The 15,595-nt window shown below is 36.9% G+C and overlaps 1 protein-coding gene across 13 annotated transcripts in view; it reads right to left on the reverse strand.

Annotated features, from left to right (window-relative positions):
• Nucleotides 1-15,595, reverse strand: part of PRRC2C (proline rich coiled-coil 2C) — a 100,054-nt gene that overhangs the window by 45,971 nt on the left and 38,488 nt on the right. For all 13 annotated transcript variants that reach the window (XM_082343728.1, XM_082343729.1, XM_082343734.1 and 10 more), the window contains exons 7-12: nucleotides 12,501-12,583; nucleotides 11,782-11,915; nucleotides 11,614-11,701; nucleotides 10,444-10,588; nucleotides 8,867-8,920; nucleotides 4,086-4,719 (exon numbers count right to left, since the gene is read on the reverse strand). In XM_082343728.1, coding sequence (XP_082199854.1) covers nucleotides 4,086-4,719; nucleotides 8,867-8,920; nucleotides 10,444-10,588; nucleotides 11,614-11,701; nucleotides 11,782-11,915; nucleotides 12,501-12,583 — 1,138 coding nt within the window. The remainder of the gene's footprint in view (nucleotides 1-4,085; nucleotides 4,720-8,866; nucleotides 8,921-10,443; nucleotides 10,589-11,613; nucleotides 11,702-11,781; nucleotides 11,916-12,500; nucleotides 12,584-15,595) is intronic.

Consider the following 15,595-nt stretch of genomic DNA (forward strand, 5'->3'; position numbering starts at 1 on the left):
GCTGTGCGGCTTGCAGGATCTTAGTTCCCCAATCAGGGGTTGAACCCACGCCCCCTGAGGTAGAAGCGTGGCGTCTTAACCACTGGACTGCCAGGGAAGTCCAGCGAAGGCTTTTTTCAAAAAGCATAATTACTGTCTGGTAAGCATATAAATGACCTACGGAAGCTTTTCTATTCACACTGGTAGAAAAACAAACATGAAATTATGAACTGAGTACAGTCATTTAATTATGACAATCCAAAATTCCCATTAACCTCTATTCAACTTAAGTTTTAGAGGTATTAACACATGTGAACAAATGAGATTTTATTTAGTAGTTAAATGTCTTGGAATCAGAAAAGAGTAGGAGAAGAATCAGCACCTCTTAACTATGAAGCTAGTACAATTTTGCAGACAAAATAGAATTAAAGGTCATCTAACTATATGGTATCTACAATGAACTCACTTTAGATCCAAATATATAAATAAATTGAAAATGAAAAGATGGACAAAGATATTCCATGGAAATAGTAACCAAAAGAGAGCAGGGTGGCTACACTAACATGAGACAAAATTGACTTTAAATCAAAGAAGTTTTACAAGAGATAAAGAAAGTCATTAAATACTAATAAAAGGTTCAATACTGAAAGATACAACAATTATAAAACATTTATACACCTAGTAACAGACCATCAAAACGTATGAAGCAAAATACTGACAGAATTAAGGAAATAAATAGTTGCACATTAATAGTTAGAGGCTTCAGTCTTCCCTGGTGGTTCAGTGGTTAAGAATCCACCTGCCAGTGCAGGGGACACAGCTTCGAGCCCTGGTCCAGGAAGATCCTGCATGCTGCAGAGCAACTAAGCCCATATGCCACAACTACTGAGCCTGCGCTCTAGAGCCCGCAAGCCACAACTACTGAGCCCACGTGCCTAGAGCCTGTGCTCCGCAACAAGAGAAGCCATCACAGTGAGAAGCCTGCGCACCACAATGAAGAGTACCCGCAAGCTCGCTGCAACTAGAGAAAGCCCGCGCGCAGCAACGAAGACCCAACGCAACCAAAAACAAACAAACAAATTTATATATATATAAAAATAAAGGCTTCAACATTCCAATCCCAATAATGGCTAAAATAGCCACACAGAAGATAAATAAGGAAAAAGAGAACTTAATAAACCAACTAGATCCAACAGACATATACAGAACACTCTACCCAAAAACAGCATACACATTTTTCTCGAGGGACATTTCCAGGACAGATCACGTTAGGCCACAAATTAACTCTCAAAAGAATTAAAAAGATAGATCTCATATAAAATATTTTCTCTAACCACAATGGAATGAAGTTAGAAATCACCAGAAGTAAACCTGGAAAATTCACAAATCTGTGGAAATTAAGCAATACACTCTTTAATGGCCAAAAGATCAAAAAAGAAAGTGCAAGGGAAATTGGAAAATACCTATGAGATGAATGAAAACAAAAGCACAACATACCAAAACTTATGGGATGCAGCAAAAGCAAAGCAAAGAGGGAAATTTATAGCTATAAATGCTTACATTAAAAAACAGGAAAGCTCTCAAATCAATAACCTAGAGTTACGAATTAAGGAATGAGAATAAGAAGAACAAACTAAACCCAAGGTTACTAGAAGGAAGTAAAAATCACAGCAGAGATCAAGAAAATAAAGAAGAGAAAAATAGAGAAAAATCAATGAAAACAAAAGTTGGTTCTTTGACAAGATCAACAAAATTGACAAATCTTTAGCTGGGGTGGGGGGGTGAACTAAAGAAAAAAGAAGACTCAAATTACTAAAAGTAGAAATGAAAATGGGGACAATACTACCAATTCTACAGAAATAAAAAGGATTATGAGAGAATTATGGACAACTGTACACCAACAAACTGGATAACCTAGATGAAATGTACAAATTCCTAAAAACAAAAAATCTACCAAGACTAAGTCACAAAGAAATAGAAAATGTGAATAGACTTTTAACTAGTAAGGAGACTGACTTGGTAATCAAAAATCTCACGACAAAGAAAAGTCCTGGACCTGATGGCTTCACTGGTGAATTCCACCAAACATTTAAACAACTAACATCAACTCTTCTCAAACTTTTCCAAAAAATTGAAGAGGAGGGAACACTTCCTAACTCATTTACAAGGCCAGCATCACCTTGATACCAAAGCCAAACAAGAACACTACAAGAAAACTACAGACAAATATCTCTTATGAACACTGATGCAAAAATTCTCGACAAGATACTAGAAAACAGAATTTAGCAATATACTGAAAGTGTTATACACCGTTTACCAAGTGGGATATATTCCTGGGATGCAAGGATGGTTTAACATACAAAAATCGATCAATATATTACACATTGACAGAATGAAGGGAAAATAACACATGATCATTACAATTAATACAGAAAAGGATTTGACAAAATTCAACACATTTTTATGATAAAAATACTCAAACTAGGAACAGAAGGAAACTACCTCAACATAATAAAATCCACTTATGAGAAACCCACAGCTAATACCACACTCAATGTTGAGAGACAAAGCTTTTTTTGTAGGATCAGGAACAAGACAAGGGTGCCTCCTTTTGCCACTTTTATTCAACTTAGTACTGGATAATTTTGAGGGATTCAACACGGCAGTGGAGGAAGTAACTGCAGATGTGGTGGAAACAACAGGAGAACTAGAATTAGAAGTGGAGCCTGAGATATGACCGAATTGCTGCAATATTACAATAAAACTTGAATGGATAAGGAGCTGCTTCCAACAGATGAGCAAAGAAAGTGGTTTCTTGAGATGGAATCTACTCCTAGTGAAGACACTGTGAAGCCTGTTGAAATGACAACCAAGGATTTAGAACATTATTACATAAACTTAGTTGGTGAAGCATTGGCAGGGTTTGAGACGTTTGACTCCAATTTTGAAAGAAGATTTACTGTGGATAAATGCTATCAAACAGCACTGATGTTACAAAGAAATCATTTGTGAAAGGAAGATTCAATAGATGCAGCAGACTTCACTGTTGTCTTATTTTAAGACATTGCCACAGCACCCCCACCTTCAGCAGCCACCACCCTGATCAGTCAGCAGCCATCAACACGGAGGCAAGACCCTCCCTCACCCCCACAGCAAAAAGATCATGGCTCAGTGAAGGCTCATTGATGGTTAGCATTTTTAGCAATAAAGTATTTTTAAGTTAAGGTATGTACATACAGTATATATATATTTTTAAACAGAATGCTACTGCACACTTAATAGTCTACAGAATAGTGTAAACATAACTTTTATATGCACTGGGAAACCAAAAAATTCATGTGACTTGCTTTATTGCCATATCTGCTTTATTGCGGTGGTGTGGTACCCAACCTGCAACATCTCTGAGGTATGCCTGTGCTCAAAATAAATGAAAGCAGGCAGGGTCTCAAAGAGATATCTGTACACTCACAGTCACATGAGTGTTGTTTAAAATAGGTAAAACATGGAATCAACCCAAGTGTCCATCAACAGGTTGGGTAAGCAAAATGTGGTGTGTGTGTGTATTTATATGATGATTAGTAGCCTTAAAAAGGAAGGAAATTCTGTAATATGCTACAATGGATGAAACTTAAGGACATTATGCTAAGCGAAAAAAGCCAGTTACAAAAAGCCAAATACTGTATGATTCCACTTACATGAGGTACTGAGAATAGTCAAACTCACACAGAAAGAAAGTAGAATCACCATCCAGGGAGGGGCTGGGGAGAGCTACTGTTTAATGGATATAGAATTTCAATTTAAGAAGATGAAAAGAGTTCTGGAGATGGATGGTAGTGATGGTTCATTATGAATGTTTTCAATACCACTGAACTGTACACCTAAAAATGGTTAAGATGCTAAACTTTATGTTATATGTATTTTATCATAAAAAAAAAATTACAGAAAAAAACACATTTTAAAGTATCCAATAAAATTCAACCTTATCCAAAAAACACTAATCACTTTTATTTGGATTACATATTTTAAAAATACAAAAACATCCAATATCCACATGTAATATGAAGCCTTTTGTAAAGCTTATATAAAGACAAACAAGACTATTATACCTTTGTTACAGCTGTTTTCACTTTCTGGTTTTTCTACCATAGGCTCTAAAGTAGGTTCTTTGTGTTCAATTTTTTCCTCCACTTTCTCCCTTTCTTTCTTCTCCAGCTCACATTCCTTTTCCTGTTCTTTCATCTTCTGCAGTTCTTTTTCCTTTTCTTGCTGCCGTTCTAGTTCTTTCTCTTTTTCTTGCTTTCTTTCCTTCTCCATTTCTCTCTGTTTTTCCTGCTCTCGCTCCAGTTCTTTTTCCTTCTCCTGTTGCCTTTCCCTTTCTTTTTCCCGCTCCTTCTCTCGCTCCCGTTCTTGTTCTTTTTCAAGTTCTTTCTCACGTTCCCGTTCCTTTTCTCGTTCTTTTTCTCGCTCCCTTTCTCTAATTTCCTCCGGAGAGGGTTGTTTGTCCACGATGCCAAGCTTTTCATCTAATCGTTTAAGTTTCTCTGCACATGCTGCTTTCCTTTGCTCTTCCATTCTTCGCTCTTCCTCTTCACGCCGTTTACGAGCACGTTCCACTGCTGCAGAAAGTTCTGACTGTTGTCTTCTTCTTTGCTTCCATATTTCATCTTCATCCGGGACCTGCTGCTTAGCAGGGAAAGGGCCTGGTCTTCCAGGTACTGCCTGTCGGTCTGGAGGAGGATGCTGAAACATTAAGATAAATTATCAGATGAGTATGACAACAAAGGATATATCATAGACACGGAGCAGGAGCAAAATTCTCCAGTGTGTCAGAAATTTTCCTGAAAAACATACACATTAAACTGCAAACAAGTAACAATGTGGGGAAAATAGTAAATCTAGTTAATTTTTGAGAATAATTAATCCAGCCATCTAATATTTACTGAGCGTGTACCTATTTACTGTGCCAGACATTACTGCTCACTCAGTATTTGTTGAATAAAATTAGAAGTTGTCACAACATGAATTTCAAAATCTAAATTTAGAGACAAAGGAAATTTAGAATGTGAGTGCTTTAGCAGGAACTTCCAGAGATGGAATGCCTAAAGAGGGAGAAAAGAAGTCCATAAAGATGCAACATGGCAACACATGAGCCCTGAGAAGACTGAGATACAGTTACAAGGAAAGAGCACACAGTCAAAGATGCTAAGTGAAGGACATGGAGACATTGCTGCTGCTGCTGGCATGCCAAAGGAGAGGAAATTCCTAAAAAGCAGCTTGGTAGAGAGAATTCTATCTTTAAACTGAAAGATCCAGAAAGGTGTATCTAGATCCCATTGGTGGAGAATGGGAGGATGACCTAAGAGGCTGAGTTTTAATGATTTAATTTTCAATTAACATGTTCTAAAACAATTACTACAAAGCCTAAAAATGCCAGCAACTTTGCAAAAACAAGCAGGATGAATAAAAGCACATGAAGAGCTGCAACATCAAGGAACTAAAAAATTTGTTTTAAAAACATTGATTTTCGGGACTTCTGTGGTGGCGCAGCAGCTAAGAATCCGCCTGCCAATGCAGGGGACATGGGTTTGATCCCTGGTCCGGGAAGATCCCACATGCCGTGGAGCAACTAAGCCCATGTGCCACAGCTACTGAGCTTGCGCTCTAGAGCCCACACGCCGCAACTATGAGCCCACACACCGCAACTACTGAAGCGCGCGTGCTCTAGGGCCAGCGTGCCCAACTACTGAGCCCATGTGCTGTAACTACTGAAGCCTGTGCACCTAGAGCCCGTTCTCTGCAACAAGAGAAGCCACCGCAATGAGAAGCCCGTGCTCAGCAACACAACCAAAAAAAAAGAAAAAAAAAGATTTTTAATAGTATTAGGGTGAAGAAACCTTAAAAGCCATATAATTAGTCAGAATCCCTACAAAAGAGAAAATAATGATATGGTGAAAACACTGGACTGAATACTAAAAACAAAAAACCCAAACAAACCATGAATCCAGACTCTACCATTTACTAACAGTGCTGTCTTAGGCAAACTGTTTAATCTCTCTGGTATTTAGTTACTTCATCTAGAGCTTGAAAGACAAGCTGCAAAAGAAAAGTAATTATATAAACACACCTAATTTACACTGTAAACTCACAGAGTAAGCATTTTTTAAAAAGCAACTTCATTGAAGTATAATTTACATAAAATGTGATATATATATTTTAACTGTATAGTTTGATGAGTTTGGACAAATGATAAACTTAGGTAACTACTGCCCCAATCAACATATAGAGCATTTTCATCAGTCCTCTGCCTGCATCCCTGACCTCAAGCAACCAGCAATCTACTTCTGGCAGTATAGAGTAGATCTGCCTTTCCTAAAATTTCACAAAAATGGATACATCAAGTTATATTCTGTTTTGTATCTGGCATCTTGTGTTCAGGGTAATGGTTCTGAGGTCACTGTGTGTAGCAGTAGTTTACTCCATTCTATTGCTGCATAGTATGGCATCACAGGCATATTGTTTCATCAGTGGATGGACATACGGATTGCTTCTAGTTTTTTTTAACTAGAAATAAGACAGCTATGGTCATTCATGCCGAAGTCTTTGTGTAAATGTATGTTTTCATTCCTCTTAGATGAATACCTAAGAGTGGAACTGCCAAGTCATATAGTAACTATGTGTTTCACTTTACAAGAAATTGCCAAACTGTTTTCCAAAGTGATTACAAGGTTTTACAGCTCCACCAGCAACATACGAGGGTGTCACCTGCTCTGCATCCTCCCCAATATTTGGTGTCATCAGCCTTTTAAATTCTGGATGTGTAACAAAATTTCAATGTGATTTTACTTTCCATTTTCCTGCTGACTAAAGATATTGAACATCTTTTCATGTGCTTATTGGACATTTGTATACCTTATTTTATGAAGTGAATGTTCAAATCATTTTGTTGGACTTTTTGTCTTATTATTGACTTGTAAGGGCTTTTAAATACACACACCCACCCCATACAAGTTCTTTGTCAGATGTATTAATATTTTTCCTGTGATATCTTTTCTTTGCCTTAGAGATGTTTTTCAAAGTCCAACTGATCGATTTCTTTTTTCTTTCTAATTCTTGCATTTTTTGTCTTATCTAAGACATTTTTGTTGGCCCAAGTTCATAAAGACTTTCTTCTACATTTTCTGCTAGATGTCTTAGTTTTAGCTTCTATGTGCATAGAAATGCTACAAAGAGCATTCAGTGGTTAAAAGGAAAATGACTGGTGGAGATGACGGTGATGGTTACGGTATGTGCACTATCATTGTACAGTGATCAGGGAAGGCCTGTGCATTGTTAGTATCTGAGCAAAGAACTTGATCACAGCAAGAACCTTAGAAAGAGTCTTCTGGTTAGAAGCAAGAGCAAATAAAATGTCTTGAGGGTAAAATTAAAACAAGAGCAATAAAGCTTGTGTGGCAAGAACAGAGAGGGAGAAAAGTAGATGAAATCAGAAAAGGAGACAGAAACTTTAAAGACCATGAAAAGAACCTGAGCAAGGAATAACTGACCTAGTGTATGTATGTATGTGTCTGTGTGTATATGTATGTAAAGCATATACATGTAATATAAGATATATAAATATATATATATTTAAAGTTATATCTGCTATAGGAGAATTTGGGATGTAGGTAGTGGGTGAGCAGGCAGCATGACAGGAAAACAAGACGACCTGTTAAGTCCAAATGAAATATATCTGGTGGCAGCAGCAAGTACTCAGTATAGGAATATATTCTAAAGGTAGAGGTGACAATTTGCTGATAGATTAGGCTGGATGTAAGGTAAAAGAGAAGAAAGATTTAAGAGAGACTTCTATGTTTTAACCTCAGCAATGTCATTATCTAAGATAGGGAAGACGGGAAGACAGTAGCCGAACTGCCTAAGTGTGGGTGAGGGTTTTTATGGTTTGCACTAGTAACTGTCAGATATCTACCAGAGATCCAAGTGGAAATGCTGAGCCGACTGCTGAATACAAGACTTTCGAAGTCAGGATAGAGCTTTAAGGGCTCGAGATACTTACTGAGTGCCATCAGATGATCCCCCAGGGAAAGAATATAGTTAGAAAAAGAAATGAGAACACAGCCCTGAGCCCTCCAACACCCAAAGGCTTAAGTACAGGAGGTCCAGAAGGAATATAAATTTAAGAAAGAGAACAAAACAGTATGATGTCTCAAAAGCAAGTTTTTAAAAAGTTTTAAGAAGGATGGAGGGATGAAGAGATTAACTATGTCAACTGCTGCTGAGATTAAGTAAATGAATACAAGAGAACTGTATTTGGCAAGATGGAACAGTCATTACTAACCCTGATAATAACAGTTTCAAAGGTATAGTGGGGAGATGAAAGCGTAACTGGAGAGGGTTAATGAGAGAGAAAGTGAAGCCAGTAAGTGTAAACAGCTCACTAGAACAATTTGGCCATGACGGGGAACAGAGATATAGGTAGGAAGCTGTGGGGAAATGGAGTGTAGTGGGAGTTGAAGAAGGGTTGGTGTTTAAAACTTTTTTTTAAAGATGAGAGAGAATATTACTGGTAACCGATAAAAGATGGGATCCAGAGAACAAGTAGAAGGGTCATCCTCAGAAGCAAGGGCAACAGGAAAAGAGTCAGACCAGGAAGAGCGCTCAAATGGGAAGAAGAACTGCTTCTTACTTTCTTGGAAAAATCAGGAGCATGCTCATCAGCTGAGGAGGAAGAGGGACAGGCTAAAGAGGAAGACGTGCAGGAGCTACAATGTGAAGTCAGCAACTGTTTCATAAACATTATAAATAAGAAACACACAGAGGATGTTTCCATTAAAACAAATAGGGCGACTAATACATACAGACCATTAACAAGCATTTAGTTAAAATTTACCTGCTGTGCAAGCAACTTTGGAGGTGGTGGCAAGTGTGAAGATGGTCCACGTTCCTATTATAAAGAAAAGGATTTTTACAAAGTAAGATAAAAAATATCTACTTGAAATATTTCTGACTGCAATGTTTTTCAGTGAGACCAAAAGACTGCAAAAAGTAAAACATCTTTATCCTTTTCTCTTTTTAAATAAAAGTACATCAGTCTCTACAAAATAACTTTATGTTCTATACAATCACTCAGCCATTTTAATTAAGGTTACAATCTCCAATTAACTTTGTTAAGAGTAGAATCTTAGTGTACAAATTCTAGAATTCTAGCCCAGGTAATCTGGCTGTGAAGAAGTATGCCTCTAATTTCAAATTTTTATTTACATAAGCCCAATTGTTTTTCTAATGGCAAACGAAACCTTTCAAATTTATATAAGGAAAAGAAACATCTAAAACATTGGAACCAGATACATATAGACTATTCACTTGTTATTATTCATATCAGTGCCACACACACGTACGCAAATCAAAACATCAAGATATGGTCTATATTTTTCTGTTCTTTTATCATTCCCCATTATGCCAGTAAGTTAAAAGTCACACAAAACACAGATTTTATTTAAAAATTACTTTAAAAATCCTTCTTTTCCAGAATTCACAAATTTATTTTCCAATGGCTAACCAATGCCTTAAGAATAAAATTCAAACCTCTTGTACAGCATACAAAACTTAACAACTACTAGTTCTTACATAGCTCTCTTACTCCTCTCCCATGTCAAACTGCTGGGGACTTCTTGATTAGGCCATGCTTTCCTATACTTCTCTACCTGAACATGTTCCCACTGCTTGGAATCACCCTCTTCCCTTTGTTTACTGGCTAATTCCTGCTTCAAGTATCAAGTCTTTTGTGAAATGTTTTACATAGAATTTTCTAAGAACTATGTGCACCCTATCACGGCACTGTTAGCTACTTACTTTTACCTCCCTGAAGGCACCGATTCCTCCATCTGTTTTGTATGAATTCAACAAATACATGCTGAGTATACTATGAATTACTTAAGTAGGCTCTCTGGAAGATAGCCCTGTTAAATTCTCACTTTGCAGTACAGTTCTTGCTACATCTTAGAGGTAGGATCAAGTGTATCTGTTGCCCACGTACTTCCCCCTTTTTAACAACATTCTTCAAAATGGCTCAGACTACATAGATTTCTCTACTCCCTAGTGTGATTTCCCTACTCAGACAACATACAATTTCACACATGAATACTAACTAGGATTTACGAAGCATTCAGTAAACTATAAAGCACTTCAGTTATGTTAGTTTGGAAAAACAATTTATCCCTCCACTCTGACAGCCCAAGCTGCTATAAGAAGGAAGAGTGAAACTTTAGTTTCTACTTGATAATTTTAGCTACTGTATTGATAATTCCTGTTAGTATGCAATAAAATTATGGTTTAGGTCTAGAGCTATTTAAGAAAAAATAGGTAGTTCCCATTTCCTAAGTCTTTTTCCAACTAACTATGATTATGAGATTAATTCATCCTTGTCACTTGTCTGCAGTGACAAGAATCTCCATGAGTCCAACAAACCTGATTAAGTGGAGGTCCTTTCCCATAGGGACCTTTTGCTACTGATGGATGGGCAGGTATCTGAGAAGATGACTTAGTGTTGAAAACTTCATCTGCTTCTTTTCGGTTTTCAGTGTTTTCAGAGGCTTTTGAACCTTGATCCTCACTGAAGAATCAAAATCCAGGTGAAATAAAAAATAGAGTGGACAGAATGTACCATAAGTAAATGCATTTTCTCAACGTAAAAAAGACATTATTTCCATACAATTTCAGGGGGAAAATGTATCAAGGAATGAGATGGTGTTGTAACCTAGCAGTGCTAATTTATTCATTCAAGAAATATATGCTATATATCTATAATGTGATGGGGCCTGGGCTTGGCCAGATTATCACAAGATACAAGATACGATATAGTACTTATCAAATACGGACACTCACACTTGACACACAATATGATTCCATCATTTTCTATTACCCCCAACCAAAACTCTCATCTGAACACAACTGAGTAATATTCCAGATAATTAATTAATGTATTCTAATTTGTTCTGATTTAATGAAAAAGAGAAATCAAACTACAGTATTTTAGTAGGAATCTCACAACTGATCATGAAACAGCAGTGTATTACAACACTATGGCTGAAAAATTATACCAATATGTGCGTGCAAACTCCTGTTTATCTTAAGAGCCCAATTTTTATGTCACATAACCCATATATTCCTGACTCTGATGCCCCTATATTCCAGAAAAAAGGAGAAAAAGCTCCTATTTTCCAAGACCTTATTGCTCCTTGCTAAGTTTAAAAAATCAAAGACTTGAAGCAGCTGTTGTAACCCAAGTAATTTTTCTCCGATTTTATAAATGTGGATCAGGTCAAGTAAGTAACAAGTTTTAAATGGTCCCGAATACTGTTTCTCAAAATATCTCCAATTAGATGACAAGCATCTAAATAGCTTCTTTTTAAAAATAGGTATTTTCTTTAGAAACATCAAACTCTTAATTCCTTGATTATCTGTACTTTTAAAATTTGGCTCATTAATCGCCTTCCCACTCAGTAAAAATCCTTGGAGTAGAATGTAGAAATTCTATAAGTGGGGAACAAATACCTATTAATGAAACCTCTCTGCATAAATGGCTCATGTTACATCAACAAATTCATACTATTATTAGTAAGAGATATCACAACTTACCTGCTGTTTTCTTTAGGACTACTACTTCCCTGCTCATCATCATCACTGAAATTCAGCTGTTCTGTATAATCTACTTCCATCTGAGCACCTATTAAATTAAGGAGAACTCAGATTGACTGTTTCAAAGCATCTAAAAACTAAAAGTGCTTAATTAATCTTGCCTCTTACCTGCCCAACCTTCATCAGCTTCAGCATCTAGGTTATCAAATTTATCAAGCTCCTTCAGTTCTGACGCACTAAGGATGGAGGGGCGTTCAGGCTCAGAGGCCCATGAAGGAGGTGGGCCTCTTCCTCGAAGGCCTCTAACCAGTGACAGGTTATGAAAGAAAAGGATACTAAATTAGGAAAATATTAGAAGATTGGAATTTAGTTCATTTCAATTCAACATTAGTTTTCTATACCGTGATATACAAAATATTTTGCACCTGACGTGTATGAAGAGATTATAAAATTAACATAGAAATTTAAGACAATACATAATTATATTTCTTATGCAGATATTTAATAGCAAAGTTTTCAAACATTTAAAATAAAACAAATATATGTTAAAAGATGATATGGCTAAGACTAATACTAATCTCAAAATACACTAAGCAAAAAAAAAAAGAGAATGGGGGTTATCAACATCATGGAAGGAAGAAGGAGTAAACAAGTGCCATCCATTTTGGGGGCCACAATTTTCAGTTTTCAGAATTTTATGTCAACTGATTTAAAGTTTTAGAAGAATAAAGTATTTTTGTTCTGTCTTACAAAAGTTAGCCAATTACTTGTTAATGGCAAATGTACCTTGAGGACAGAATAATAAATCCCCATAATCCACTCAACCTCCAGAAAATCTTAACAAGTATACATATACCCTGCAAACTTTAATCATTTAATAGTCTTACTTGTTTGTTTCAGTTAAAGAAGGTGGAAACCTCATGGGACCATGTAGAGGAGGATAGGCCATCCTTGGATACTGCTGAAACATCTGTATAAAAGAAACAAAAATTGATAAAATCTAGCTACTCAGTTATTTAAAAAAAAAAGATCACCCTGACTAAGCCTGAAATTATAATTTATAGAAATGATTAAAATAAACAGTACTGTCAATAACTAATTTTGTCTACTGGTATAGATGATCATTCACCCTCAATAACAAGCCATTTATAAATCTACTGCCTCCACCAAGTCATTACAAATAGAGGTAATAACTAGGACACATCTTATTAAGAACTTCTGTTATCCCATTAACAAAGTTACATAAAAATGACTGTGTACTGAAATGAAAAAGTAAAAACGACAACATGCATGCACCCCAGAAAACTTCTGTTTCTCAACCAAGTTCAAATATCAATACTAGAAATGATATAATGTGAGACCTCATCCTAATACAAGAGTAGATTAACTGAAAGCAGATTTGCTGATAAAGAGGAACTCAGTTCAGATAAAAGGATAGTCCATAACCCAACAGAGCTGAAGGAGGAAGTGGGTAGGGAGCTAATTGAGAGATTTTCTATGGGTAGGGCATAGGTGGATTCTGAGTCATCACACAGATAGTAATTATATACAGAGGCCCAAAGATGATGCTCTCCACGGGAACTTGGCTTTGAGAATCTGACTTTAGGAGAATTCTAAGATAGATTATGAAGACAAATAATAACACCAAGGGATTCATCCTATGATTTGGAATGGAAGAAATGTCAAGGAGTGCTTGATTATTTACTATTTGCTTAAATCCAGGTTAAATTATGTTTAAAAAAAAATGAAATTGTATTATCTTAAATACATAATTTATATCCTGAAATAGTTTAGCTTTTCTTTAAAAAAAACTGATGAGGGAATTGCTTTATACTAGAAGAAAGGCTATGTTTATATGATTGTGCTATGTAAAGAAGAAATTTCTAAGTAGGGTTGAAGCAAAAGTTAATTAAGATAAGCAACAGCTGAAACTCAACAGGAGAAGCTTTTTGTTTGGGGAATACTCGAGAATTCTCGGTTGGATCACACTTTACACTGAAATTAGCAAATACACTATTGGAGGCAAATGTTCATCGGTTAAGTTGCATTAGATCTTTCTGTTGATTATTTAGGCATAGATATTAATTTCGTGCGGTATTAATAAATGTTTGAAATTTAGGAATTTGCCACAAAAACTGCAGAAACAAGGGACTTCCCTGGTGGTGCAGTGGTTAAGAATCCGCCTGCCAAGCAGGGGACACGGGTTTGATTCCTAGTCCTGGAAGATCCCACATGCCACAGAGCAACTAAGCCCATGCACCACAACTACTGAGCCTGCACTCTAGAGCCTGCGAGCCACAACTACTGAAGCCTGCGTCTCCTAGAGCCCGTACACCGCAACTACTGAGCCTGCACACCGCAACTACTGAAGCCCATGCGCTCTAGGGCCCACGTGCCATAACTACTGAAGCCCGCGTGCCTAGAGCCTGTGCTCCGCAACGAGAAGCCACCGCAATGAGAAGCCTGCGCACTGCAACGAAGAGTAGTCCCTGCTCGTGCAACTAGAGAAAGCCCGCGCGCAGCAATGAAGACCCAACACAGCCAGAAAAATAAAGTAAAAAAAAAAAAAAAATTGCAGAAACAACTATAAGTTCTCAACACATAGTAATGGTGTTTTAAATGTTTTTGTTTAGTGAAACATTTTATTTGAATAAATTCATTGATGAAATTGGGAACAAAGCTCACTTGGTCTCCCCTCTTACCTTCCCCCTTATCCCATTCCACCCCTACGCCCGGAAATTCAGGCAGGGGTCCTTGAAAGCACAATTTGAAAAATCTTAGGAGACAAGTATTTGGATGCAAATCATTATTCAAGGTCAGGTTAGCATATAAGACTGTTTTATCATACACCCCAACTTTTAAAGAAAATATTTAACAAGTAATTGTATTTAATAATTTATTTCCCTCTACCTTAGAATGGTTAAGTAATAATGATACAAAGAAAAAATAGAAAATATGGTTGGACCTTGACAACTTAGGAGTTAAGTCATAAGAAAAATAAATGTATGAACTAGATTGTTCTTTCCTTTGAGATTAACGGTTTTCTCAAAAAATGTAAATTTATTTACTTGAGCACATGTAACTTGCCACATAATTTCACAGTAGACTGAGAGCAAATGAATGAATGAGGGCACCAAATCTAACTACTAATTTATAGAAAATATGGGGGTCAAAAGTATATATATGTGTGTGCGTGTATATATATATATTTGTTTATTTTTTAAATTTCCCCTGCCCAAGAAGCAACCACTATTAAGTTTCGTTTCTTTTCTTTTTTCTTTCTTTTTTTTTTTGCCCGCATCGTGTGGCATGCAGGATCTTAGTTCCCTGACCAGGGATCGAACCCGTGCCTGTATTGCGAGTGTGGAGTCTTAACCACTGGACCGCCAGGGAAGTCCCCTCAGAAGTATATATTAAATGAAACTACAAAGATGGAATCTGCAAAATACAGACTATGAGAAACTCTACAGGAAAACAAATAAATTGTAATAGATATGCTCCAAAGAAAACAAGAGATAAAGGAAAAGAGGTACCCACAGATAACAAGATTACTAAGAAAAATATAAACCATCTCAAGAATAGATGTTATCTGGATCCTAATTATGAGATAATCAGGGAAACTAGAATATTGACTTGGTATTTTAAAAAGTATTTTCAGGGACTTCCCTGGTGGTGCAGTGGTTAAGAATCCACCTGCCAATGCAGGGGACACAGGTTTGATCCCTGGTCCAAGAAGATCCCACATGCCGTGGAGCAATTAAGCCTGTGTGCCACAATTACTGAGCCTGCGCTCTAGAGCCTGCAAGCCACAACTACTGAGTTCACATGCCGCAACTACTGAAGTCCGCACACCTAGAGCTCGTGCTCCGCAATAAGAGAAGCCACTGCAATGAGAAGCCCATGCACCTCAACAAAGAGTAGCTCCCGCTCACCACAACTAGAGAAAGCCCGCATGCAGCAACAAAGACCCCATGCAGCCAAA

This window comes from Balaenoptera borealis (genome assembly GCF_965194805.1).
Source record: "Balaenoptera borealis genome assembly, chromosome: 1".
In the NCBI taxonomy this organism is placed as follows: domain Eukaryota; kingdom Metazoa; phylum Chordata; class Mammalia; order Artiodactyla; family Balaenopteridae; genus Balaenoptera; species Balaenoptera borealis.